The sequence below is a fragment of the Ramularia collo-cygni genome, assembly GCF_900074925.1.
Source record: "Ramularia collo-cygni strain URUG2 genome assembly, contig: RCC_scaffold04, whole genome shotgun sequence".
In the NCBI taxonomy this organism is placed as follows: Eukaryota; Fungi; Ascomycota; class Dothideomycetes; order Mycosphaerellales; family Mycosphaerellaceae; genus Ramularia; species Ramularia collo-cygni.
The window spans coordinates 1,043,692-1,069,295 of NW_019716258.1; the positions used below are offsets into that span (position 1 = coordinate 1,043,692).

The 25,604-nt window shown below is 52.3% G+C and overlaps 12 protein-coding genes; 6 read left to right on the forward strand and 6 right to left on the reverse strand.

Moving 5' to 3' along the window:
* Positions 1–566: 566 nt before the first annotated feature.
* RCC_03509 (related to choline dehydrogenase and related flavoproteins) lies at positions 567–2,478 on the reverse strand (the record flags this gene model as incomplete). XM_023768795.1 has 3 exons in its annotated part: positions 567–613; positions 664–798; positions 852–2,478. The coding sequence occupies 3 exons, from the start codon at positions 2,476–2,478 to the stop codon at positions 567–569; spliced, it is 1,809 nt and encodes a 602-aa protein (XP_023624563.1).
* Positions 2,479–3,318: 840 nt separating this feature from the next.
* On the forward strand, positions 3,319–4,190 carry RCC_03510 (uncharacterized protein; the record flags this gene model as incomplete). XM_023768796.1 has 2 exons in its annotated part: positions 3,319–3,623; positions 3,671–4,190. The coding sequence occupies 2 exons, from the start codon at positions 3,319–3,321 to the stop codon at positions 4,188–4,190; spliced, it is 825 nt and encodes a 274-aa protein (XP_023624564.1).
* Positions 4,191–5,382: 1,192 nt separating this feature from the next.
* Positions 5,383–7,797, forward strand: RCC_03511 (uncharacterized protein; the record flags this gene model as incomplete). XM_023768797.1 has 4 exons in its annotated part: positions 5,383–5,398; positions 5,895–6,171; positions 6,443–7,278; positions 7,328–7,797. 4 exons carry the CDS (start codon positions 5,383–5,385, stop codon positions 7,795–7,797), a joined length of 1,599 nt encoding a protein of 532 aa, XP_023624565.1.
* A 364-nt stretch (positions 7,798–8,161) lies between these two features.
* Positions 8,162–9,862, reverse strand: RCC_03512 (uncharacterized protein; the record flags this gene model as incomplete). The annotated part of the gene is made up of 1 exon (XM_023768798.1): positions 8,162–9,862. One exon carries the CDS (start codon positions 9,860–9,862, stop codon positions 8,162–8,164), a length of 1,701 nt encoding a protein of 566 aa, XP_023624566.1.
* A 1,221-nt stretch (positions 9,863–11,083) lies between these two features.
* On the forward strand, positions 11,084–11,365 carry RCC_03513 (uncharacterized protein; the record flags this gene model as incomplete). The annotated part of the gene is made up of 1 exon (XM_023768799.1): positions 11,084–11,365. The coding sequence occupies one exon, from the start codon at positions 11,084–11,086 to the stop codon at positions 11,363–11,365; it is 282 nt and encodes a 93-aa protein (XP_023624567.1).
* A 719-nt stretch (positions 11,366–12,084) lies between these two features.
* On the reverse strand, positions 12,085–13,062 carry RCC_03514 (uncharacterized protein; the record flags this gene model as incomplete). XM_023768800.1 has 2 exons in its annotated part: positions 12,085–12,917; positions 12,984–13,062. The coding sequence occupies 2 exons, from the start codon at positions 13,060–13,062 to the stop codon at positions 12,085–12,087; spliced, it is 912 nt and encodes a 303-aa protein (XP_023624568.1).
* Positions 13,063–14,615: 1,553 nt separating this feature from the next.
* On the forward strand, positions 14,616–15,374 carry RCC_03515 (uncharacterized protein; the record flags this gene model as incomplete). The annotated part of the gene is made up of 1 exon (XM_023768801.1): positions 14,616–15,374. One exon carries the CDS (start codon positions 14,616–14,618, stop codon positions 15,372–15,374), a length of 759 nt encoding a protein of 252 aa, XP_023624569.1.
* Positions 15,375–16,090: 716 nt separating this feature from the next.
* Positions 16,091–17,743, forward strand: RCC_03516 (uncharacterized protein; the record flags this gene model as incomplete). Its single annotated transcript, XM_023768802.1, has 1 exon — positions 16,091–17,743. The coding sequence occupies one exon, from the start codon at positions 16,091–16,093 to the stop codon at positions 17,741–17,743; it is 1,653 nt and encodes a 550-aa protein (XP_023624570.1).
* A 230-nt stretch (positions 17,744–17,973) lies between these two features.
* On the forward strand, positions 17,974–19,422 carry RCC_03517 (related to Probable Xaa-Pro aminopeptidase PEPP; the record flags this gene model as incomplete). Its single annotated transcript, XM_023768803.1, has 1 exon — positions 17,974–19,422. One exon carries the CDS (start codon positions 17,974–17,976, stop codon positions 19,420–19,422), a length of 1,449 nt encoding a protein of 482 aa, XP_023624571.1.
* Positions 19,423–19,758: 336 nt separating this feature from the next.
* RCC_03518 (related to acyl-coenzyme A-binding protein (diazepam binding inhibitor)) lies at positions 19,759–20,187 on the reverse strand (the record flags this gene model as incomplete). XM_023768804.1 has 3 exons in its annotated part: positions 19,759–19,881; positions 19,981–20,055; positions 20,110–20,187. 3 exons carry the CDS (start codon positions 20,185–20,187, stop codon positions 19,759–19,761), a joined length of 276 nt encoding a protein of 91 aa, XP_023624572.1.
* Positions 20,188–20,655: 468 nt separating this feature from the next.
* RCC_03519 (uncharacterized protein) lies at positions 20,656–22,321 on the reverse strand (the record flags this gene model as incomplete). XM_023768805.1 has 5 exons in its annotated part: positions 20,656–20,880; positions 20,934–21,065; positions 21,120–21,346; positions 21,412–22,177; positions 22,226–22,321. 5 exons carry the CDS (start codon positions 22,319–22,321, stop codon positions 20,656–20,658), a joined length of 1,446 nt encoding a protein of 481 aa, XP_023624573.1.
* Positions 22,322–23,093: 772 nt separating this feature from the next.
* RCC_03520 (probable Peptidyl-prolyl cis-trans isomerase-like 1) lies at positions 23,094–23,808 on the reverse strand (the record flags this gene model as incomplete). XM_023768806.1 has 3 exons in its annotated part: positions 23,094–23,401; positions 23,488–23,578; positions 23,638–23,808. The coding sequence occupies 3 exons, from the start codon at positions 23,806–23,808 to the stop codon at positions 23,094–23,096; spliced, it is 570 nt and encodes a 189-aa protein (XP_023624574.1).
* Positions 23,809–25,604: the final 1,796 nt, after the last annotated feature.

Here is a 25,604-nt window from a genome sequence, read left to right on the forward strand (position 1 = left end):
GTACAAGATTCTAGGACAGCGTGAGCTCTTGTTTTATATATCCCGGTGACGCAAGAGCTCGCCATTGGCATGAGCACCAAAAGTCGTGAAACCCTAAATCTTTGATTACCCAAGCTGAGGCGATTGTTCTCGGGCACTCGTCACTTCTCGGACGTAGTGAGCACAACGCTGACACAAGCATGATAAATCCGGGTCTTGCTCCGTTCGTTCGAGTTAAGATTCGAGAGCCTTCGACACGACAAGCAGGATCGCTACAAGGATGAACAAGAATGACACTGGACAGAAAGTTAGTCCCGTTGCCGGCTCAATTTCGAAAGGTKTCAGGTATGGAATTTCCCTTCAATGTATAGTATTCGACGAGAAGAGGTCCGTCAAGACTGGCACTGGGCAAATAGCATGCTTGCAATTTGTACACCCACTAATGTGCTTCTCTGAAAGCGCTCCTTGTTATGGCGGCTGCTAGGTTGATTGGCTTGCCATGAAGAGGTGATGTGGGAGCTTGGAAGTCGTCTCAGGTTTCAAAAATCTGTATTCGTCTATGGTTTATACAAGTAAATGGAAAACCACTATCGTCCTTGAATGACATCGTCTGCTATTTTTTCGCCGAGCGCGTCTATGAAAATCAGTACACCGTTTCAAGTACTTGATGGGGGTTGCACTTACAAACAGATGATTGAGGATGTCCAGGTGGCAAGAATGGGAATGAAGATGCATCGACTACACGAAGCCCCTTCACACCAAATACTCGAGCTTTCGAGTCGACGACCGCCATAGGGTTGTCGCTCGTACCCATAGCGCCTTGCACTGTTGTCAGCACTCATACAATTTCCTACAAATTCATGGAGACTTACAAGTGCAAGATGCGTGGTAAACGGTCGTGACTCCTTTACGGACGTACTCCTCCAACTCAGCATCAGTAGTAGTGTTCTTCGTAGGATGTGCTTCTTCTCCCAAAACAATGGGCTGGATAGCATCCGTAGCCCAGAACTCACGCCCGCGACGCACAGCTGCCATGGCCATCTCCACATCGATCGGATTGGTCAGCCAACCCACATCGATGATAGGAGCGACTGACATATCAGTGGAGTTTAGCGAGATGGTACCCTTGGATTGCGGCGTGATGAGAGCGGTTAGAATAAAAGCGTAATTGAGTGTTGGGTCCAGCACTTGCGTGTTGGGGAAGCTACCGACCACGAACTCGAAGTCGGGCCAATCTGTAGGGTACTTATCCAGAGCTTCGAGCGTGGTTGCGGACATGTTTGCTCTGTATTTCTCCGGCAGCTTCTCCCATCCGAGATAATCGGCGCCGGTGTTGGCCAGAAGACCGGATCCGTTTTCTCGGTACATGTTCTCGTAGACCTGTGCAATCGTGTTGTTCTGCAGAACTGCGCTCGTGGTGATATCGACGAGATAGTTAACGCCAATCAGAATGTGGTCCTCCATGTTCTTGCCAACTCCTGGGAGATTTGAGACCGTAGTGATGTTGTGTTCAGCAAGTTCACTCTCAGGACCAATGCCAGAAACCATCAAGAGCTGAGGACTTTGAAAGGCGCCTGCCGAGACGATGACCTCCTTAGCGGCGTGCAAGTAGTATGTCTGTCCGTAACTCTCAACCTGAACACCAGTTGCAGTCTTTTCGTGGTTGAACAAGACTTTTTGCGCCAGTGTGTGTGGGTAGACTTGCAAGTGAGAGCGAGCGGTGTTGAGGTAGCTTCGCAGAAAGGTTGCCTCGCTGCTAGCACGGGTCGAATCGTCCGGGTTTACTGTCAGTGGGCAATACTGTGCACCGATGAGATCACCGCTATCGAAGTCCTGGATGTCAGCCAGGCCCATCTCTCGCAGAGCCAACTGACCCCACGAAGAAAAAGGCGATGCCCATTTCGTGTGAGTGACATGGAGCGGGCCTCCTTCTGCGCTGTAGGCGTCGGGACCCGGAGCTGGCACAGAACCGTTGGCTGCTCGTATGGACATGTCTGGAGGAGTGAAATTCGCGCTTTTCTGAAAGTATGGCAGGAAAGCGTCCCAATCGTAGGCAATATCGTTCACTGCTCTAGCCCATGCGGCGTGTGTACCCTTTGTACCTCGCTGGTACAGCATGGCGTTCAACGCACTGGTACCGCCCAATGTTCTTCCACGGTCATATCGGACTGTCTGGTTGTATAGTTGTGGTTGGACTTTGGTCATGAAGTTCCAGTTTGTTCCCACATTTCCAAGGTTCTCCCCATAGTAGCCGGGTACCAGCGTCCTATTGCCACCTTCGTTCTCATAGAACCCTCCGGCTTCGACGAGGGCCACAGAGTTGTTTGCTTCTGCCAGCCTGACAGCCATCGTCATGCCTCCGGGGCCCGAACCGACTACTACATAGTCAAAGGAAGCGTTGGTGCCCAGCAGACCAAAGTGGTTGCTATAGGCAATGCTCCCAAAGTTGAACGCAGAAGCAAGCGGAAGCACCAGTGAAAACAGAGGCAGTGAAATCATCTTGAGATGCTGAAAGAGGTTCGAGGAAGTAGAGAGAACTTGTAAAGAACGCAGATCTATAGCGGATGCTGCTTGCGTGCATCCGATCTACACCAATTGCGGAAGCTGCAGAGGTCTGCAAGTCTGGTCAAAGCGGAACATGCTGAACATTCGGACTGCCACGAGCCTGCAGATCCAATACGCCCTGCATATAGCAGATGTTAGCCTTGTAGGCGTTCGGAGGTAATCTTGCTCTGTCTCTCTCACGCGTCTGGCTCTTATGTGGACCAATACATCCATCACGGCTGTGTTCTTTCAATGATGCTCAGAGGAGAGAGGCGTCAGCTCGATAGACTTATACGGTTTGTTGATGGCAGTGGCGAAGTAGTACCTACCTTTAGGAGGTCCAAGGTGAAGTGTAAGTCCTCGGCTAAACTCAAATTCGCGCTAGTGGACGATGATCCGAAAACGCGACGCCTCAACAACAACCTTGGAGGCTGGCCCATATACCCATCAATCATCTCATAGGATAGGATATCGTAGACACCTCGATGCCATCCCAAGGACGGATAGAAGTCCGCAAGTGTACCCTCAAGGCTCCTCTATCGGATCCCCTGGAGTATGCCACGCGGGCAGATTCACGTGGCAGCAATGGGAAAATCCATTCTTTTCTGAGTCTCATGCTTTGATTCATATACATTCCATCAGATCATGGCTATTTGGTACTACTGGCTCGCTACAGCTTGCGCTGCATGGTCTTGTATCGCAGAAATACACTCTGGTGTACTCGACTTGACACTTGCGACATCCTCCCTATGCCTCGAAGAGCACGAGACGGTCTTGGTGAACTGTTAGTTTGCYATGCAAGCGGCGATATCAGATCGCAATACATCGCAGAATCTGTTTGATTTGCATGGAAATGGAATAGTCTACGTTCCTCATTCAGCCGACCATGAAGCCTTCGTGCCGGAGTTCGAGTATGCCGCAGAAGTCCTGGCCTCGCCGGATATCTATCTAACGTCATATGACTGTACCGTGATATACGACGAATCATTCGACTTCTGTGGAAGCATGTTGGGGAGTACAGAACCTGCCATGTTCCTTCTATACCAGGGCCATACCAGCTCACCCACCGTCTATGACGGGCCTAGGCAGACTGCAAAAGAGTAAGTTGTGCCTCTACCTCTATTCCCCAGCATCTCACCGTGGCCAGCATCATTTCGTACATGACAAAAGAAAAGCGGGCAGTATCTTCATCTTCATCTTCATCTTCATCTTCGCCGTCGAGCTCATCATCTACGCAAGTACGTACAAAGCCTAGCAAGACTCCTCTTCCAAAACCATCGCCAAACTCCACGGCTGGTAATGCGGTGTGGCTAGCCGGCAACGGCTCCCGTGCTTTGGCAAGTTGGTTATTCCTGGATTATTGGATTCCTCAGCTACTACGGTATTTTGAGCAAGGAGGAGAAGCTCACAGAACGACTGGAAAACGACCGAAAGATGTCACTTTCGTWCGACATCGACTACAGAATCTGCTACATCCCCCCAGCAGAATCGCACCGAGCGATGAAGATATGACCGTAGTGGCGAATTTCATCGTGAAAGAGCCGAACGTGTCTGGAGACTTTGAACACGGTTTCAAGAAGCGTTGCTCGACAAAGGTTTCCGAGAAGACGCTTCCGTCTTCGGTGGAGAAAAGGCACACGATCCTACGCCTGACTATTCCGTTATAATGGACTACACAATCTCTACAAACGGTCAGCATCTCCTCCTAAATTCCAACTACCATGCATTCCAGGTTCCCGATCCGTCTCGACCAGCGCTACTCCCAGCAAGAAAAGGGCATCAGATTTGAGCCACGACCATTTCATCACAAGTGAAGTAAACAAATCCCCTCTCATTGGCCTGGAGTACTTCCTCGATGCCCAGGACCGCGATGATTCTGATATAAGCTACTTTTAACCACCATCCCGATCTATTGCCGAATCTGGTTGGTGCTGGAGGAGGACCGAAGTCTTCTGATCCTTTCCTTCCGTTGGATGCGCCTGAGCAGAAATGGGTTGAGATCATGCCCCGAAACACGAATGGTCGATCTTCAGATGTTCAAACCGAAGCCATCGAATCGTCAAGGTGCAATTTGTGGACCGTTCTCGCGATATACGAGGGAAGAGAGTTGAGTGTTGCGCTCCAAGGCCTGATGATATGGCTTGCGGCCAGAGGAGTTGGCGGTGCGCAGACATTGCAGATCCGCCGTGGTACAAGCATGTCTGGAGAGTCAATTTCGATGAGGTTGGGCGGATTGGTAGTCTCAGACGGAGCCCATTGTTACCACCGTAACAAGTACAGTCAATACTGCCTACTGTGCCGTGATGGGGGAAGGTGCTTTCTGCCATTGCTGTCGCGATGCATGTGAGAGGGAAATGGACGAAGCGGAGGCAGAGTCAGGAGCTTGAACCAGGGAAGGCAAAGGCTTGAGTGGGTTGATCAGAGTCTAGTCCATCCAACGCTGTTGAGCTATACAATGAAGGTTGGCTCAGAAGCTGTGGCATAGGCCGCTCATCTTGTGTTTGTTGCCAAATAACTCCACAAGTGATGGAGCACTCTTCGTAAGCATCGATTGCAAGTGGAGCTCGAGCTTTGATCTGCGGTGTGCGAAATAGTGCAAACCTTAATTTATGCGTGCACCGAGCTTCTGCATCTGCAGCACGTCAACCGTCCGGTGTCTCGTGCGCTTTCAAGACCCATCTTCCAACCTCACACGAGTTCAACACCTAGCRACTACGGATTGTATCACCACGTCCGCTCGGCATTCACTTTCACACCAACCCTGCGACATCATTCCTGAACGTATACGGAAGGAGGCGGAGTTGATGCTACGGTCCTTGGGACCTCAAGTGCGGACGGAACAATTGGGAAGCGCATACGATGAATGCGTCACGCGGTAGGTACTCCCCACTCGCAACTGTTCATCTACATCGTTCCTGTTCGTTGTTGGTATTTGGCACAATGGTTCATGCGCGATTCCCACGCATCGAAGAGGATGGCCAAGTCTCGGAAGAAGCAGAAGAAGAACAAGACACTATTTGTCGCATTTGACTACACTGGGAAAGCTGAACAGGACGTCTTGAACGGTATTGGAGACGGGGTTGAAGACGATGCTGAAGAGGGAGCTGAGGGTGGAGTTCAAGTTGAAGATGGAGCAGTCGAGGGGCTCGCAGAATCGGCATACCACACCGCATACGGATCTTCTGGAAGTGCTCCCAGCGCTCCAACTGAGAAGTCCTATGAAACTGCTCCCGAAGAGCACCGATTCCCTGCCAATGTCGAGCGAATCCTAGAAGCCGCGCTTGATCAAGCACCAGCTGACGGGCAGATTGGCGCTGCTATTWCCTTGCATACGAATGAAGCATCAACTAACGACAGGCTCGACTACGTAGGTAACCAGGCTCAACCACAGCCACTCCGCAACATGTCGATGAACCAGTACGGCGCGCAGCCAAGCTCACGGCAGACACCCAGACTGCAGAACACCCAAAAGACTGGCCTTGGAAATGGCAATGCTGGTGCCAATTGGTCTTTCGGCACTCCAGCTTCCGCCAACGGATTTGGTGGACTCGCAGGCGGTGCTCCCGGTCTCGCCCAGGGACGGTCGCAGCTCACTGCGTATGCCAATGCGATAGGCGGTGGCAGTGGTCAAGCCCCCATCGATTTGAGGTATGTTTTGTATTGCTCCTCCCCATCACCCGCTGGAGATTCGAAGATATGACTCCGTGTGGGACACTGTGTGAATGGTATGCTTGGCGTTTGTGGCATCGACTCATTTCGCGACGCACACAGCGTGACTCCGCGTAAGACGTTGTGTGAATGGTATGCTTGGCGTTTGCGGTGTCAACTCGTTTCGCGACGCACACAGCAACTTCCTTGATACATCACACACGACCGGAGAAACGATCCGGACAATGGAAGCTGACATTGCCTCGTACAGTGACTTTCCCACTCTCTCAGGGCCACCACGCCAGCAGCAGAACAGCGGCGGCTGGAACAGCAACAATGCCATTCGTCAACCGCCTGTTCAGCAGCAGCAGCCACAGCAAAGCTCGCAGCAAGCGCAGCTACAATCACAGCAGCGCACACCGTCCGCAGCACCGTCGCACGCAAACTCCGCTGATCACTACGATGGCGCCCGTTCACAGCAGCCTTCTGGCGACCATGGCGGCGGAGCAAATGAGTTCCCGCCACTTGGCGGACAACTGAATGGCGACGGAATGAGGACCTCTAACGGTTTTGGCAGCACTCTCGACTCCCCCGAGGAGTCGCATCCGCAGCCCAACGGCCAACACTCACAGCTTCCCATCCGCGACGCCTCAAATACCTTCTCTCAGCCTCAACAAGCGCCAATCGGTTCGCAGGCACAGACTCCTCAGAGTCAACCAGCCCCAAGTCAGAGCCCGCAGACCTCCCAGCCATCACAGCCTGTGAAGAAGTGGTCCGAAATGACCGATCAAGAGCACTTTGGCCTTGCAGGTCTCAGCGCCATTTTCGAAGCTCGAAAGCAGTTCGACATCGGCGGTGTGGTCGACGAAACACTCCCACCTCAAATGAGCAACTCAATCCTCTTCATGAGTCAGGATCTCAACCAACTCGGCATGGACTTGGACTCTCCGGAGCCCCTCCACCCCACCTTCCACGTCTTCCCTGATGCTACGGGCACAGGCTCATTATTCGACAGCAGGAAGCCTGTTCCTGCGTTCAACGTGCCGGATGCTTACACCGTAACTAATGTCCCGCCGATGGCCACACGCATTGACGCGTTCAGCGACGGTATGTTTGCCCCTCTCCGTTGACTGCCCAGCGACTGACAAGTAATCAGAAACCCTTCTGCAAATCTTCTACACATCACCACGCGATGTCATGCAGGAACGCGCAGCTGAAGAGCTCTCGAACCGCGAATGGCGCTGGCACAAGCTGCTCCGTCGGTGGTTGCAAAAGGACACTCGCGAAGCCAACTTGAGCATTGTCTCGCCCAGCCAAGACCTCACCAACGGCGCACCCATCGGAATAGCACCCCAACGCATTGACGAGCGCAGCGAGCGCGGTATCTACATCTTCTTCGACCCAGTGAACTGGCGTCGTGAGCGTCGCGAGCACACGCTCGACTACGATGCGCTCGACAACAGACAGCCGAGTGGTGTTGCGATCAATGCGATCAATGCGATGGGTGTCGGCGGCTCGGGTAACTTCAGTGCACCGCCCGGCATGGGAATGTCCGGAAGTGGCGCGGTCGCCAACCAGGGTGTGGGCAGTATTGAGAGGCAGAGCTCTGTCATCACTGGTGCATAGCATGCCCAGAGATAAGTGGAGAGGATTGTTTGCAAGGCAATCAGCAAGGCTTCGAGAGGGAAGAGGCGTGAGTGCGTGCCACGGTCCGGAAGTTGCCAAGTTCATGCGGCCGTCGAAAGACTTTGCTACTGAACGTCACACCAACAGTACAGGTGTGGAAGAGAGAACGTGGTACGATAGCAGTCATCAATGGTACAAGCCATGCGATGTAGGAATGCTATGAAAAAACTGTATCCTATTGCTGTCCCACTCATTTCCCGTTCCGGAAGAAAATTTCCCGACGTTTGTTGCAAAGTCGATATACTCCAGACCTCTTGCAGAACCCAAGACAATACACCGAAAACCAACGCCTCCCCCATCACCTCTAGTAATATTCCTGCCGCCTCTCGAACCTCTCCCGCACCCTCTGACGTTCCCAGCCCTCCGCTGACTGCCGGCCGCTCAACCTCGCATCGATAACACCATCCAATTCTTCGTCCCGCAACCCCAATCGACCCATCGAAGTACTCAACCGCCTCGCTCGATTCTGCGCCGCGGCCGCTTGTGTCTGAGCGATCACAGCATCACCATGTTCTCTCAGACTGTCTCTCTTCGGAGTGGTAGAGGAGTAGTTGTTGTGAATGGYAACAGGGTATCTCGCGGATACCGGCCTGCTCGATGTAGGTGCATGGGTGAGGTAAGTGTTTGTCATGTGCCGAGCAGAGATTGGGGAGGATGCTGGGACGGCTGTGTAGGTGATTTCGCGAGGTGAGATAGGCACGCTGCGTGGCTCATAGTATTGCAGAGCGGGAGAAGATGCGGCAAGCACATGCGCATCTGCAACGTTTCGCTCACGAGCCATTTGGGCGTACTCGGCGTTGACGTGGCGTTGATGCTCCTCTTCGGTGGCTTTTTGGAGAGCAGCGGCTGTTTCTTGGCGATAGCGCTCACGTTGTGCTTCTTCGGCTCGATGTCTGGCTTGGACTTCTGCCTCCTGGCTCATTCGAACTCGTTTCCGCCGATCGGCATCCGCTTTACGATTCCTCTCGCGGCGAGCTTGGTCTTCTTCTCGTGCCTTGGCCTCCCGACTCTCACGATCAGACTGTCGACGGTGGGTCTCAGCAATACGAGCCCGTTCCAGTCGAGCCTGTTCTTCATTCTGTGCTGCAATCTCACGCCTGACACGCTCGTCTTGACGACGATCGGCCTCTGCCTTGAGGTCACGTTCTAGTTGTGCTTGCTGGAGCTCCTGTGCTTCGATATCGCGGGAGATGAGCTCTTCTTGGTATCGTTCGGAGGCCGCAATACGTTCCTTGCCGAGATCAACTTGTCGCTCGTCCTCTTCTGGGAGTGACCGAGCCTCAAACTCATCGTCATCAGCGAGGGAGTCGACTCGTGCTTGATACTTGCCCCTGGACTCCTCGTAGGCAGTATCATCATCAAGGTCTTGGACGTGACGGCTCAGACGAGGTAGATTGCTGAGTCCTGGCGATGATCGTCCGAGCGAGGACGTGGTGCCGGTCATCGAAGCACCAGTATCGACAATGATGGCACGTGGCCGGGCTTTCCGCAGTGACGGGCCTTGTGTTGTTGGACTTTCAGCATTACCGCCTGATTGAGGCACCTCGAGCGATGGAGGCCGCTCGTAATCGGTACTTCCATCAAGGCCAACACTCCTGTCCGGAGCGGTGGCATACGAGTACTTTATTGAGCGGCGATGAGGACGATCGCCACCTGAAGCGGATGGTCGAACTTCTCGGGTAGCTAGAGACAATGAGCTGGAGAGTACCTCAGCCGAGTGCCTGGCGTTGGCACTGCTAGCTTCCAGTGAGGAGCGCTTGCTGCTAACGCGGATGTACTGTCGTTCTCTGCCGTCCCTGCCAGTGGTGATGATATCTGCGGAGGAAGACGGTCTACTCGAGGACGAGGCCATAACGTCGGAGACTGGAGCGGAAGCGGTCCCTTTACGCTCAACATGATCGCAAAGAGAACCCCTCCTTAGCCCTTCGTGGCAGAAACGGGTCTTCTCTTTCTTGCTCCGACGTCCATCGGAGTGCCGGTAGGTCTTGAGCTCAATGACACACATCGTGGTGGTGGTGTGCAAAGGAAGTTGAAACGATGGATCAACTGAAGTGTTGGTATAAAGAAGATCTTTTGAACGACCTGAGTTCTCGAAGATATGGGTGCCTGAAAGGCGTCGTAATGGTCAGGTGTTGGTTCTTAAGGGCGGCGTGGGTATGACTGGATGTGGCTTTGCAGGCCAGGCTAGGCAGTAATGGTGCTTCGGAATCCTTCTACCACTGTTCGGAAATTCTGGAAGAGAGAAGACAGAAGGGTCCGGGTGACGGAAAGATTCGAAGTTGGTCAAGAAGAATACCTGTAAGGTACAAGGCGAAAAGAAGGGCAACTTTTAAGTGGGCAAGAAGAGGGCGGCCAATTGGTGGTGTCCAAGTGAGAAAGTACGGGTCCTCGCTTTGTCCTGCTCCTGCACGAGACAGTGTCTGCAATCGAACAATGTCTGGGTGGTTGATGTAGCAAACGCCTTCTGCATGTATGCCTGCCACACGCCCAGGTGGGCGGTGATGTAAGTAAAGTGCAAACGGCAGGCCTMCCGTTCGTTCGTTGTCTCGTAGCGTGTTGTTCCTGCAGAATGATTGAACCAAGGATTGGTCTAAGATAGTCTAAGCCGCCCGCATGTGGCTCCAGAATACCAACACCTACAGCTCGGAACTGGAGAGATCGTGGGATATTAGCGAAGGAAATGCTGCGCCCTGAACCCACCCGAATGACGAGAGTTCGGTGCTTGGGTTTTCATCGCGATGTGAGTTACTCGACACACAGAACTTCAGGAAGAGTTTCCGATGCAAGCAGACCATGACTACACCAGTGAACTCGACCATCATGACATATGACCAGACCAACCAGACGACTTCCGCCACGAGCGAGGCTGGCGGCGTGTGTGAGTAACATCAGGCTGTCATTTTTGCATACCACCACCAAGCATCCTGTGCTTTTTTTTCTGGAGTGCCTTGACAGACCTCATCGTGATAAAAGGGTGTTTCATGTCCAGAACTGAGCAGATGGTGGAGGCTTGGAACCTAGTTCCTCTGCGACTCAGCCCCAGGAACTCTCTTTGCGCTGATGACAGAACGTCACCTTGGTCACCCACACCTCGCACGGGAACGTGCATGCTGCACAGCACGTTGGCCCGGGACAGTCTCGTTTCTTCAGCAGGTCGTACAAACAAACACTCTGTTCGCTGATGCAAGCGCTTCCCAAGACTCCAGGCCGATGACGAAGCTGTGACATGCAGTTGATCGGCATGCCACAATTCGCCGCGTTGCCAGCTCGCGTGCCCATTTTACATATGCTGATGGCTGCGCTCATGATGTTCGGTCGAGCACGGACTGTTGGTTCCTGTTCGCAGGATCGTGCGAGAACATGGTCTCCACACAGCGGAGTTCCATCCTCCCGAGCTAAGACACCACAAGGCTGTGGCGCTGTTGGCAGTCCTCAGAAGCCAAAGAAGGCATGGTACTCAGCTACCATGGGCTGTAACTTCAATGCAATCAGACGCTGCGCTCGTTAAAGCCACCCATCCCAACCAACACTGCACTCGGTAAGGCATCCTCATCTCAAGCGTCGTTTGCGATCTGCAGTATCTGTGCAGAGACTGCAGTGCTGAACGGCCGCGTGCCGTCACGCTATCTGACATGCATCTGCCATGCGAACTTCATCGACATCCTTGTCAAGCTGAAGAAGAAAAATGAACATACTTCACGCACTGGCAAGCGAGGCATGCCCTAATCCWCTCGCGTAGGGGATTGGAAGGATTGAATTTTCGATGATCATCTCAACTGCAGCAACCTTGTTGAAGACAGCGATAAAAGCAATCGATGAATTGCTGGTACCGGGAACCCCATCATTACCAGATGGGGAGGCATGTCCATTCGAGATGCTGCAGATAAATCTGACAAGCAGCATGATCAGAGCCAGCACGAGCACCTGTGAGTGTGCCGCCCATAATCTCGGCACCGTAGAATGGAAGCGAAAGGGAAGCGAAAGGGAAGCGATCACCAAATTTAGTAATCTGGACTCAAAATAATCTTCTTCATTAATCATCCTCACTCTGCGCCTGCGTTCAGGCACCTTGGCTGTCGTTTTCGCTGCAAAATCATCATCAAGTTCGTTTGAAAAGCAACGCTGCATGGGTATCCTCCGACGACTCACGTTCAGACTCCCGTGAACGCCATACGCATCAAACCTCGTATCAAAGTCATTCTGCAATTCAAGTTTGCCTTGTTTCCTTCACTTGACGCCCAGAGCCCTCATTGGCAGTCTGAGCTGGAAGCCGTCGTTAAGTCGGCCCTTCGCACCAATGCCATGCCTTCCTGCTTCCTGTAGCAAGAACATCCGGCGTGCCATGATCTTTTCATCTGTGTAAAGCTCAAAGTCTAGGAGAAAGCACATGGTGATCTCCAGATTYATAAGCTGTCCCGAGCTGACGCCTCCGACTTTCGCAACACGCTCTTGTGCCCATTTGTTATCCTCCAAAGCCTTTGCTGCCACTCTTATTGCAGCAAGGGAGAGTCTGTGGATCGTTCGGTTTGTGGCGGGAACAGCGAGATCTGAAACGCACAGTCGGTGGATGTAGCCTACAGCAGCCAGGTATACACCTGGTGAGTGGGGGCAGAAATGGTGGAATCGAAGCAGGTAGTCTCCCAAAGAGAAAGGCGGCGCTGTCTTGGAGAAGAAGCGACGTGCTATGGCTGCGTGCTGTACAGCCATATCCTCTGCATGAGAACCAACCTCTACTGTGATGGGCTCATGTGGATGAGCCTCGGGACTGCCGATGTGTAGTGAAGGAAGGCCGACTGCACCTGCAGCTCGGTATGGGGTTGAAGGAGTTCGCCTGTGACCACGCTCAGCTTCCATGCGCCGAGGTGTCGTCGGACGAGAGACAGGCGGCGTAGGAGGAACATCGCCGGTTGCGTCGGCGAGCTTCTCGAGCGCTTGAACCAGCATACGGAGGGCACCCAGTGCCGAGATGGACGTTATGTCCCAGTCGGCGCTGCTGAGCTGCATCGGCGTGTCTGATCTCTTGTCGAGGGTGGGATCGAGGGTGGAGGCCGTCGCATCGTCTATGTTTGCTGTTGCCGTTATGTGAGCGTCATGCCGACTTCCCAGTTATGTGTCCCAATACTTACGATCAGGCGGCGGCGGCGGCGACCTGGCCTGGTCTCGCTGCTCGCCCTCCGGACAGGCGTGCGAGACGCCATCTTCCATACCTCGAGAGTCGTGGGTGGGGTGTCTAGGCAAGTCGTCGCCACAGTCCTCCCATGGGCTTGAGAGTTGGCAACGTTGGGTCAAGTGCAGCTACAGAGCAGGTCACTTAGGTCACTTCGCGGGGTCGATGGGTGTCGTTGATGGTGAAGAGTCGGACTGCTAGAACCACATTCGAGCGAAGAGCACAGAGGTGGAGCTCGTGAAACTGGTACTTCATGACCCACTGGCAAGGTTGGTGCAGCCGTGCAGTTGACCAAGTCTGTGCAAGCTGTGGAGCGCGGTTTTAATGTTTTGTTTTCCAGGCGCGTGATGATCGGCGAAGGGCGGATGTTGGCCTATCGTACAATAGCGTCGGTCTCACTTCTATTGAACATACCATTTGATCATTCCATTGCACTTGCCTTGTTCGTCTGCCTTGGAAACGGTTATTGCCATTTAAAGGGAAACGTTTGTAACAACAGATCTGTTCAGATCCCTTCACATGCATCCCCCAAAAGTGTCGGGTCCCTCACCTTGGACCCTGGAAACCCAGCTTAAATTTTATGCTTCCGCTGGGCCAGACCATCGTCTTGCATGAAACGACGACTATCTCCGAAACTCTACGTCCCACGGCACCCGATCGCATGCGGGGGAAGTCTTCCTGTCGTGCCTCAAGCCTCAATGAACTGCTGCAGGTGTGCCCACCCCGAGCCACTAGAGCAACGCGGCACATTAAATGGCCACTTTCATCCATGTAATCGGACTCTCGCCTGCAACATGTCTCGGCTTCTTTGATCGATCGAGAAGCTCAGCTTGAGCAGTTTACCAACCGCCATCATAGGTCTACCATTCTGCCATCTAGTGCCCTCCAGACGAACGACGAACAGCTCGCAGATAGGAGATCTCATCCCGCTCCATTTCACCTCATCACTTCATCTGATAGAATCCCACTCACTGGCGCACCTCATCCCCTGTATCGACAAAAGAGCTCCAGGTTTTCGGAGCATTCTGAGATGATTACGCTGAGAGAGTGTTTTCCTTTGTTCACACTACATCCTTTACACAATCTTATCGTCAGCCCAGAAGAAGATACAATTGTACGAATGTCTCCAGCTACAATGCATTGTCGACACAGCGTCTTTTTGCATCGGCAGGTAATCCTGATGGCCAAAGATCCGCTTTCTCGGTGGTTTTGCGACAATGATACGCTGCTAACGCACTAGAGTCAGGATGCTCGAGAGGATTGTGTGGATCTGAAAAGCCTTCGTTGTAAAGAGATGCTGTACACTCAGCAATGGCATTTTCCATACGCTATCGAGTACACTCAGCAATGGCATTTCCATACGCTATCGATGAAACAATGCTGCCAGCCTTGTCAATGCATTAACATTACACAATGCCATTCTACAATCCCTACGATTCAAACATGAGGGCACTATTTATACAGCTCACAGGTCAGCAATTTGGCATAGACCACACATCCGCAGCACTTCTGCATCGATCCAAAACGAAGCCTCGAGCAATCCCTAACGTGTCCAACACCAACCCAACAATCAACCCCAACACCCACCAGCATGTCGGGCCTTCTCCCTCGGGACCACTTTGCGTCTCGGCGCAGCGGCTCTCACGCCGCACCACCAGTCTCCTATCGCGACCCTTCCAACAGGGGCCGCGATCCCTACACCACACCTCCACCCTCGCGGTATGCCTCTGCCCACTCTTCGCGGCAGAGCTCCACCTCACCGTTCGACATGGCGAGAACGGGCCTATCATCGCGCTCCGGCTCCCAATCGTTCGTGCACGAAGCCGAGAATATGACGAATCCTTTCGTCTCTTCTTCTTCCAGCACATCCAGCTCTTCTCGCTATCCCAGCACGTCTAGCTCATCCCGCCATCTCAGTGCTTCAACGTCTTCTCGTTACCCTAGCACCTCTTCCAGCGACTGGGATCGCCGCTCACAGGCAGCTGCCCGCGACCCCTATCACGTGTCAAGCAACTGGGGCAGCCAGCCATCAAGCCGTTCATCCTCCGCGGATTGGAATCGCCCACCGCATTACGACTCCGATCGTACCCCGCGAGCTAGCATCAGCTCCAACCGTTACTCCAGCACCTCCAGCTCTCACCCTGCCTACACTGACCCAGCGTACATCGGGCCGGGTTGGAGCGAGCATCCCTCGTCCAGCAGGTCGTCTATTCAGTCCTCTAGGCTTCCATCCATCCAGGAGGCTCCCGGGTACCTCCCCGACCGTCGCACTTCCTTCTTCGAGCGCCGCAATCCCTCTGTCGACCTCTACAGCTCGCGGTACCAGTCCGAGTCCTCTCGTCGACTTTGACGGTAAGCTCTCGCGGAGTGTGTGATGGCAACAAGGTGAGCGGCGTGACTTTCTTACCAATAAAGGCGTTTCATCATGGCGCAATGGGTTCTGCTTTTAGATAATCAATGAAACCAAAATTCACATATCACGCTTCCAATATTCTATCTCACGTGAAGCTCGCAATCTTTCAATCAGTCGTGTAGTCTATCGTGTCGTGGTCTTCGCGTCACAATTGTTCATAGTAGATCCAATGAAGCAGCTTATAAGGACTCTTCTCTTCACCTCCTGCCGTTGATTTCCATACTAGTATTCAATACCAGTACCAGACTAGAGTATCCAGCACTGACATGACAAGTCAAGGTTGTGGAAGGCTGTGAATTTTAGTTTCCATGACCTTTCCATTGCGAGTGGACCAGAAGAAGGGAGACGGAGAGTGCTGTAAGGCTGGAGGACCGGGTGCCACCGATTTGACCACGTTGAAGCTCGACAATGTGTTGGCTAGAACAATGAGTAATTGGTGCTGGCTATCTAGTATACCTGGTCATGATGTTGTGGAGTTGAAGCTGAGGTCGGTCAGCAGGCAACTTGGGAAATTCTGCAGAACGGCGCTAGTCTGGCACCTCCGTCTCCAACTCCGCCCATTGATCACATCGCCATCTCCTCCAGATTCTTAATCACAGGAGGAGCGGGAGTGGCAGACGGTGCAGACGCGAGCGCCAAACACCACCTCCGTCATGTCGAAAGCAATGAACTCGCCGACGGCGCGGCTGCTGCAGACATCTCGCCTCTTCTCCCTGCCCCGGCCATTGCCCACACCAGCGCTGGAGCAGGCCACCTCAACTGGCGTCTTTCGCGCATCCGAGACGGCAACCTTGCCTCATCCAACACATCAAGCCATTGCCACGCCAGCTTCATCACATTTCCGCGGTGACTGGGGATTGAAGCGTGCTCTGCCCGGAAAGGCGACCCGCTACACTTCCACTCCCGTCATTCGTGTCCGCGCTCAGGACAATCCTCAACACATTACCGATTTCGAAAGCGCCGCCGATCACACCTTGACTGAGCGGAAATGGCAGGAAATGAGCGTGCCCTTAATGGCCAAGAACACAAGGTCGACCTACACGGATACCGATCGCATTGCTCGAAGTGTCTACGAGGACAATCTGGATAACACCGATCCCAATGTCGTTGCAAGTCTGAATCCCAACTCCAACCAATCATCATCGAGACCTCCAATTCCTGGCTTGCCCACCAGAAGCAATGCCCTGCTCGCAGATACGTTGGGAGTGAAACGATGGAAGTACAGCAGCCCTTGGATCACTGGCATGCAGGAGGGCGAGTTCAACCACTACGTCGCAAAGACGATCGCAGGTCRAAAGGACAAATTTCGCAAGTTCTTGGTCCAGCGCATAGCAGATCAGCGAGTACAGGAGGAGGAGAGATCTTTGCGCGATCAAGGCATTGGGAGACAACTATCCGCGGATCGGATTCAGAGTATTCGCAGAAGCGTGGAGCAGAACTTTGAAACGGAGGAGAAGAGACTCCGCGACGCACATTCTGAGATGCACTTGGGCTCTGAGCTTACTGCAGCAATTTGCGAATTCCTGGACTTGCCTGGCGTACGAGTTGCCCCACAGGGCGCTGTGAGTCAGAACGAGGCTTTCGCAAACAAAATGTCTGCCGGCTTGGGATCAGACGTAACTGGTCCGCCTTCGACACACCCCGCAGCTGGTCTCTCGCATATACGCACAAATGCATTCATGGAAATGCATCCTCTGTGGGGAGCACAATCCCATCGCGCTCCTGTGCTCGCTCGTGTTCTCAGTCCTCGCCTGCGAGCACAGGGCAATGAATTCCAAGCAAGGCTTGGAGTCGGTGGTATTGTCGCCAACGATCCCAACGGCGCATCGTACCATCCTGAGCGAAATGCAGCAGTCCGCGCAGATCAGACCAAGGAAGAACAATGGTTAGATGCAGAGCGTATGACCCATCAGCTCGACCCCGATCTTGAGCATGGCAACAAAGTCTGGGTTCACCCTGAAATCGCCCACATCGATGAGCAGGGACACATTCGTCTCGACGTCACCCGTGGTGATAAGGAGTCTATCGCTGTGAAGACCTCCCACGTGGAGCCGATTATCGAGGCTCGAAACGCAATGGGYCAGGCTTCGCCTATGGCGGCTCCTGGCACCGCAGGCAGCGCAAACTATGGTTTCTCTCTTGCGGATAGGAGATATGCCTCGCCCATTTCTAGCCTTCGCGGTTTTGACGCTGAGATGGGAAGAAGCCCGAAGGATGGTCAAATGGACAAAGAAGAGGCGCAACAAAGGATTCGAAAATTGTTGGAAGGTAGTGGCACTCCGAGAACACCGAAGGGCGGAGCGTAGTCTGTACTATATACTTGTTGGCATAGCCATGTACATCGCCTGGAGACCGTTGCCAATGTACAATGTGCATACTCAGCAGCGACTTCTCAACTCGAATGTGCTACACTTTCTGACTGTTGCTGGCCTAAGCCGATTAAAGCCGGCACTAGTGTTGTATCTTGTAACACCACCACTGTTTTTGACATTCATATCTTTTGACCTTGAGTTGCAACACCATGACCAGGAACACCATGGCGCCCAAGCCAATCGCCAACCCGAACCTTCCCAAGCCGCCCTCTGGCAAGTATCCAGCCAAGGCCCACGCACGGAGAGTCGCAAAATGGATTGCTGAGAATGGCGGTCCATCAAGTGGAGTCATCTACCTGGAAGGCCAGAGCGAGAAGATAGTCGAAGACGACGATACGACTGCTCACTTCAGACAACGTCGCCATTTCTTCTACTTGACTGGATGTGATCAACCGGACTGCTTCTTTGCATACGACATCGCCTCTGACAGATCAACGCTATGGATTCCTCCCGTTGATCCAGAGTCGGTGATGTGGGCAGGCTTGCCTCTCCTTCCGAATGAAGCCAAGGAACGGTACGACATCGACCAGGTCCTCACAACAGATGACCTCAAATCTGGAGAGTCTCTCGTCAGCATGCTCGGAAAGGAAAAGAAGACTCCCATCTTCGTCATCAAAGATCGCGCCGACTTGTCCATTTTCAAACAAGAAAACGTCCTCGCCACGGATCCAGAAATCGACTTTGACTGGGCCCGCAAAGCGATTGAGACATGCAGAGTCGTCAAAGACTCCTTCGAAATCTCTCTAATTCGCCACGCAAACATCGTCTCCTCCTACGCCCACGAACAAGTCCTGGCCTCAGCGACACGTGCTTCCAACGAGCGCGAGCTCAACGCCCTGTTCGTCATGCACTGCCACGCCAACGGCTGCAAAGAGCAGGCCTACGGCTGTATCTGTGCTGCCGGTACAGCAGGTAGTACTCTCCACTACGTCCACAACGACATGCCCCTTCAAGGCAAAGACAACATTCTCCTCGACGCAGGTTGCGAATACAGCTGCTACTGCGCAGACATCACCCGCACGTTCCCCATCACCAAAGATGGAAAATTCACCAAAGAATCGAAGCAGATCTACGAACTCGTCCTTCTCATGCAGACGGAATGTATGGGAATGATCAAAGCAGGAATGGTCTGGGAAGATGTACATATGAAAGCTCACATCGTCGCGGCAGAAGGCCTGCAGAAGCTAGGCATCTTCAACAAGGATCTCTCTGTGCAGGAGATTCTAGACTCCCAGATCACGACGAGATTCTTCCCTCACGGTCTTGGTCATTACCTAGGAATGGACACGCATGACACGGGAGGAAATGCGAATTACGCTGATTCGAATCCTTTCTTCGCATATCTCCGTGTGAGAGGAACGGTTCCTRCGGGAGCTGTCATTACCAATGAGCCGGGTATATATTTCAGAAAGTACCCACTCGAGAAGGAGCTTGAGGATGGAAAGTGGGATGGTGTTGTGGACCAGAAGGTTCTCAAGAATTACTGGGCGGTTGGAGGCGTGAGAATTGAGGATGATATCGTGGTTTTGGAAGGGGGATATGAGAACTTGACGACAGTGAAGAGTGATTGGGAGAGTGTGCAGGCCATGGTGCTTGGAGGGGCGGCGGCTTGAGTGTGCGAGGAGTCATCGCTATGCATTCACAGAAGTTGCCATGTCAATCAGTCTGTTTAGATGCCACGGTAGGAGGAGGAGTGAGATGCCACTACATCAGCTTAGCACATGACCATTAAGCCTACCTCATATTGAGCACTAGAAAGACAGACAGACAGACAGAATGGAATTCGTCTCGTAATCTCATGGTCCAAGAATCATACACTCAGCCTGATCAACCCCATGGAGCCCACCAAGGTACAATAGCCAGTCTCCAATCTGCATACTGTTTGCTCCTTGACATCTGCACTCTTCTACACCATAGTCWCTGCTGCTGCGAGGTCCTCCATGATACTCCTAGGCATTAAATCCCAACTCGCCCTTCAGCTTATCCACAAGAGCAATATATCTCTGCTGCGCACCCTCCTTTGTAGTCCCAGCCTCGACCTCCTTTTGCCACGCGTTGTACTTGGCCTTGCCCTGTGAATCATCATCCCACATGTCAGCCGCCATCATTCGCCTGAGATTTCCCCGGGAGAGAGAGGGAGAGAGAGAAAGAAGGGGGTATAAAAAACTTACCTTGAGGTCAAAGACACCTGGCTTGGAGACTTTAGAAATGTCCTCGCCATTGCCGACTTTGTAGAGAGAGTACAACTGGCCCCCGTCAGTCAGTAGGGCAGAGAGGGCAGGAGCGGAGGATCATTGTACCTCGAGCAACTTGTCGTTGTCGGGGGTGMTTCCCAGCTTCTTGCTGTCTTCGGCGGCCTTGGTGAATTCGGCAGACATGTTTGCGGGATGTATGTGTGTCTTTGTTTGGCGTGGTTGGTTGTTGTTTGGTATGGTGGTTGAAGTTGGAGGAGCGTCCTTGATGAGCGTGAAAGATGACGGCAGCTTCTGTTTGGTGGGGGCCTGTCAATCGCGGGGCACATGATGTGATGTGAATCGAGTCCGTGCACGTGCACGACAGTCGTCATGTTAGTGAGGTGGTTGTCGAAAACTTGAACGTGATTGTTGCACGATGATGCTAGAGATACGGCCTTTGTGCGTCGATTTCGATGTGTTGCAGATTAAACAGCCTCTTGATACAATTTGCCATTTGGAGGGCTGTGGGAACTTCACATTGGTCCGTAGGGAGAAGGTGAAATAGGAGGAGAASAGAATTAGTGCTCTGGTTCCTCTCTTGCCATCATCATCATTCTAGAAAACAGCTTCCTTACATCCTGTGGGCCTGATACTCACACACTCATACCAAACTCAACTCCATCTTCCCTTCCAATACCTCTTCCGTTTACTCTGAGCTGGCTCATTCGTCACAGCCTGCTGTACGTCCCGCTCGAATCTCTCCTTCTCAATGCTCCACCACCAAGCCCAGCCTGTCAGTGTGGCAATGGTCAAAGGCACAGTAACGACCCAGTAGATGTAGAACGAGGAAGTGACCGTGGTGGCTTCCCAATCGAACATGCCCATACTGAAGAGCGTCTAGTGTTGAGTGTCAGTATGWATGGGATGAACATCCCATCTCGGAGACGTACCGCCACGAAGGTCCCGGGAAGATAGGCGGCTGTGATCAACGCAATGATCTTCATGCTCGTACTATCCTTCCCGGCCGATGCTGCTAGCCTCGCACCCGTTTGTCCATCGTCTTGTGCAATGGCAGTGTACAACTTTGAGAAACGTCAATGATCTGTTGTGTAGCAATAACAAATGGGTGTACTCACAATGTTCAATTGCAATTCCACTCTTGCCATTGAGGATCGTACAACTTCTGAAGAAGACTCGCAGTAGTTTCTTAGATAGTCTAGTGTCTCTCGGAATATGTTRTTAGCAACATCGCTGTAATCTCGTAGGCGCTGGTACTCGAGCGCTTTCGAGAGAAACTCGATCGTTGCAACGTCCCATTGTGGGGAACGTTGGGCAAAGATGATCGTAGTCGACAAATCATTGACTGCAGGGGCGTAGGGTCAGTATCGTCTACTCAAAGGTCGCAGAATCTCTGGGTTCATCACATACTTGTTCCAACCAAAGTCTTGGCGTTTTGCCGCTGCATGTGCTCAGCAACGAACAGCTTTTGATCATCTGCATGCTGATAGTCGGTGGGAAAGTCCAGTTCCGTCCTTCCAGATCGGCCAGTCTTCGTAATCCCAATACTATGCTCAACAAGCACGACCCTCCGGCTCAAAGCTCCCATCACATAATGCTGTACGCGGCGGGCATGTTCTACCAGAAACAAGCACGGGAGAAGCAGTGGATGTCCCCAGCACTGTTGGCAATCGTTCAGCTGCTCTAGGAATTGCACGAGTGCTGGTGGCGTAATGTCGGGCTTCGCATGAAATTCCTTCAAATCAAAGGCATAGCCCAGAATCAAAGCAGTCGTCAAACCTTTCTTGAAGTCATGAGAGATTGACAAGCCGCCGATGCTGCAGTCTTTGAGCTGTGGCGTTCGGAATACAAAGGCCAAGGACTTGCAAGTCGCGACCGTACTCCCTTCAGGAAAACAGTGGGAGGAGTATATACCAGAGTCCAATTGTAAGGCTGAGTATGTATGGCTTGGTAGACCGAGACCTTTCAAGACGGTTCCTTTCGCCAGCTTTTCGGGTATGGCATGGCGGAAAGTTGACTCTGGCTGAGCGAAGAGGATCCGAATGGTGCAGGAATCTGTCGGGCTATTATCTGATCGGGGAAGCAGCACTGGTGATGCGAATGATCCTCTCTGCCATGTCCAATCTTCGACTTCTGCTTCCTGCAAACGCCTTACTATGGGCTTTCCCGGCRAATTCTATCCATGTTAGAAGTGCCGTGCTTTGTGAATTGAACAGCATCTTACCTTGTCGCTCTTCCGTGCCTCCACASACGCAAAGTATCCACCGCCGATTTTATCAGGCGAGACTTCTAGCGGGCTTTTCTGGAAAGCTTTGAGCATCTCCGGGTCAGTGTTTGGAGGACTTTAGTGCGGTATAGCTTTTCTTGAGCGCAGACAGCTCTGTCATATTATATCTGCGGTCGCGTCATAGCTCGTACGGCTGAATATAAGGCCACCAGGAAGTTTCGAGGTTTGTGACTAATAAGGACGCAGCTGGCAGACGTGCCTCCTGATGAGGTGCGTGAGGCTGAGAAGGAGCTGGCAAGTCTTGGCTGCATATCGATTGGCCCATATTTAGCGCGATTCCAGAGCGGCGCTTATAATTTATGGCAGTTGGTTGTGGCGATCAGTATTTCTTGTCTGGCTTGATCGCATCTTGAAGCCTTCTCTTCATCATGTAAACCAGCGCGACGACTCGATGAAAGAGAGGGTTGGGGCCGTGAGATAGTCGTCAGTGCCAAAAGCGGCGCGCTTTCCCGCGCGAAATGGGCTGTTCCAAACGCATTGCACCCATATGGCCAAGAGGTACTTTCCAGTTGAAGTTCGTGTACGGTATCTTACCGAGTTGTAGGTGCTCGTCCTTTGAATTTCAATTCTAGGAACCTCCCTCGGCTGTATTGTTAGTGATTGGTCGAAATGCCTTTTGTGCTGATAAGAGGTCAAATTCGCCCAGAAGACAAGATGAGTCAAAGCCGAGATGCGACATTCGCCGACAATCGCATGCTGCAGAATGTGATAAAGTCGTTCGTTCGTTATCAACCGCTCAGAATTACATCTCATTACTCCGCCGGGTTCTCCGTGATCTGAAACTCAAGCGCGTGCCATTCATTCCTCACTGGATGGCGGTTGCGCTGATGATCTTTACTTCGGACTTGGGTCTGTCATTACCGTCCACAGCAACGGATCCAAGCTTGTCGACAACATCCATGCCACTGCTGACCTTTCCAAAGACGGTATGTTTGCCGTCTAAGTGGGGCGTAGGACCAAGCGTGATGAAGAACTGCGAACCATTCGTGCCTGGTCCTGAGTTTGCCATCGAAAGGGTTCCCTTTCCAGTATGTTTGAGGTGTGCAACGAACTCGTCTTCGAATTTGTCGCCATAGATCGATGAACCTCCTCTGCCTGTGCCGGTCGGATCGCCTATACATGATGAGACATATCAGCTTATGCCTTTGCGGAGAGGTATACTGATAGACACTCTCCCCAAGTATATCGGGACCACTGACCTCCCTGGATCATGAATCCAGATATGATGCGGTGGAAGATGACATTGTCATACTTGCCCGTAGCTGCGAGGGTGGCGAAGTTCTTGCAGGTCTGAATATCTTGTCAGCGCTCCAATTCCTCAATTCTGGCCTGGTGATGTGACGATTTACACGTGGAGTCTCCTTTTCATAGAGATCAATGGTGATATCGCCTAGTGAGGTGTGCAAGATGACACCCTTGGCACCGTCTGGGTTTCCGCCCGACTTGGGAGCAGTGCTGCTGCTGGCGCTGCCGGCTTGGTCGCCCTTGTCCTTGTTAAAGATCTTCTTGAGTTTGTCCATGTTGAAGGTCGCTGAATGCTCGTCTGAGAGATTTCCGATGTGAAGTATTTCGATTGTGAGAGGTGAGAGGTGAGATGGAGTGAGAAACCGGCGGGCTGAGGAAGAAGTCGCAGTCGCGGTGACGTACTGGTCGGAATGTCAATGCGCGTCCTCTATCTGGGGCAACCGCTGACTCGAATCACAGAGATGTTTGAAAGGTGCGGAGATTGAAACATCGGTGTACACTTTGATGCCTTGCATGGACAAACGGTACCTTACGTCGTCTCTCACACCGCGCATGTGGCTGTGGCTGAACATGCGAATCCCAATGCATCCATCTGGAATCTCGTCATCGCGATCGAGGCGACATCGGCGTCTTTCGCCGTCCAAATGATGCATACAACATGGAAGATGGTGCGCATTTTCCGTAGGATGATCAGATGAGGTCGCTTGATGAGATGCGGTTAAGTTAATCTCCCGGCAAGAAAATAGAAGGATGATCGTTGTGCTGGGCTTGGCTTCGGGCCGGGATGAAGCCATTAAAGATGACCTCCAAGAACCTTACCACAACATCCACCAACATCTCGATAGATCGGGTCCCAATTGTCGATTCCCAGGCCTATATCGTAGCAAAGAGCCTGCACAATCTGAAGTAGAGCACTATGCGAATGTCATAGTCACAGCGCCAACATCAATGGACCAGGAACCAGGTCCAGATTTCGATTCAGGAAGCCGTGAGTCAACCCTATCACACCTAACCTGAGGAAATGGACTCTCTGCTTTAGCCATTGCTTTTGAACAATCAACGTAGCCGTGTTGATTATGGCTGCATTACCATTCCTTGGAGACGAACGTACTGCACCGCGCTGGACTCTTTGTCCCAAACATGGCGTTTATGCATCGAAGATTAGTCGTCCTTGGCTCAGTAATAACACCTTTCACCCGAGAATCATGGAATAAGCGCATCACAATATTTAGAGCGCACTGTACGCTCCGATTCGAAGCTACCTAGGTAGCGACTATGCCGAGAGCATCCACTCTACGCATTCCTCAGGCATAACCTCTTAAACGAAAGAGTTAAATGCATATCACTATCTGCTTTTGGGACGATTTTCACATATCGAGAGTAGCCATCGCTCTCACAGCTTGAGCTATATTCTTTCGACCGTGCTAGGCAGCACAAAATACACCCTCTTCTTTAGACGTCGAGAGCAGCCAAGCTTCGCATGGCTTTACTAGTCTCCCTTCGAGAGCAATAAGATGAATAATTTGCGCCCTCTACTTCAACGACGACGGTTCCGTCTATACAGTGTCGGTATAATCTTCTCAGTAGCGATGATAGAAGACATTGCGCTCTCGGAACCGAAGATGATTTTCATGCATCGAGTATAGCAATGCTCCGCATAGCATTCCTTGGGTTTCTTCGAGAGCGAATTCCAAGCAGGGCGTACAAGTCCCTAAGGCGGACTAGACGCAATGTGTTAGTTAGCATTACCTCCCCGAGCGCGGTCGCTTGTGACAATCGCACTCTCGAGCTAGAATATGAGTTTTGTGCATCGAGCGGAGCGATGCTTCGCACGGCGCTCGTGTAATATTTGGAGATTGACTGTTAGATAGGGCGGCAATCTGATTCACATAGAATACACGCAATGTGAAGAAGCGTTGAGCGGGAGTTATGAGGGCAGATTGGGTCATACATTCACTTGCATTCACCAAGCTGACAAATCAATTGAGACAAAATTGACGAATACAAACAACAACGCTGCAATTTCCTGCTCCCTACTGTACACACAGAACCTCCCTCAAACCCTTTCCCC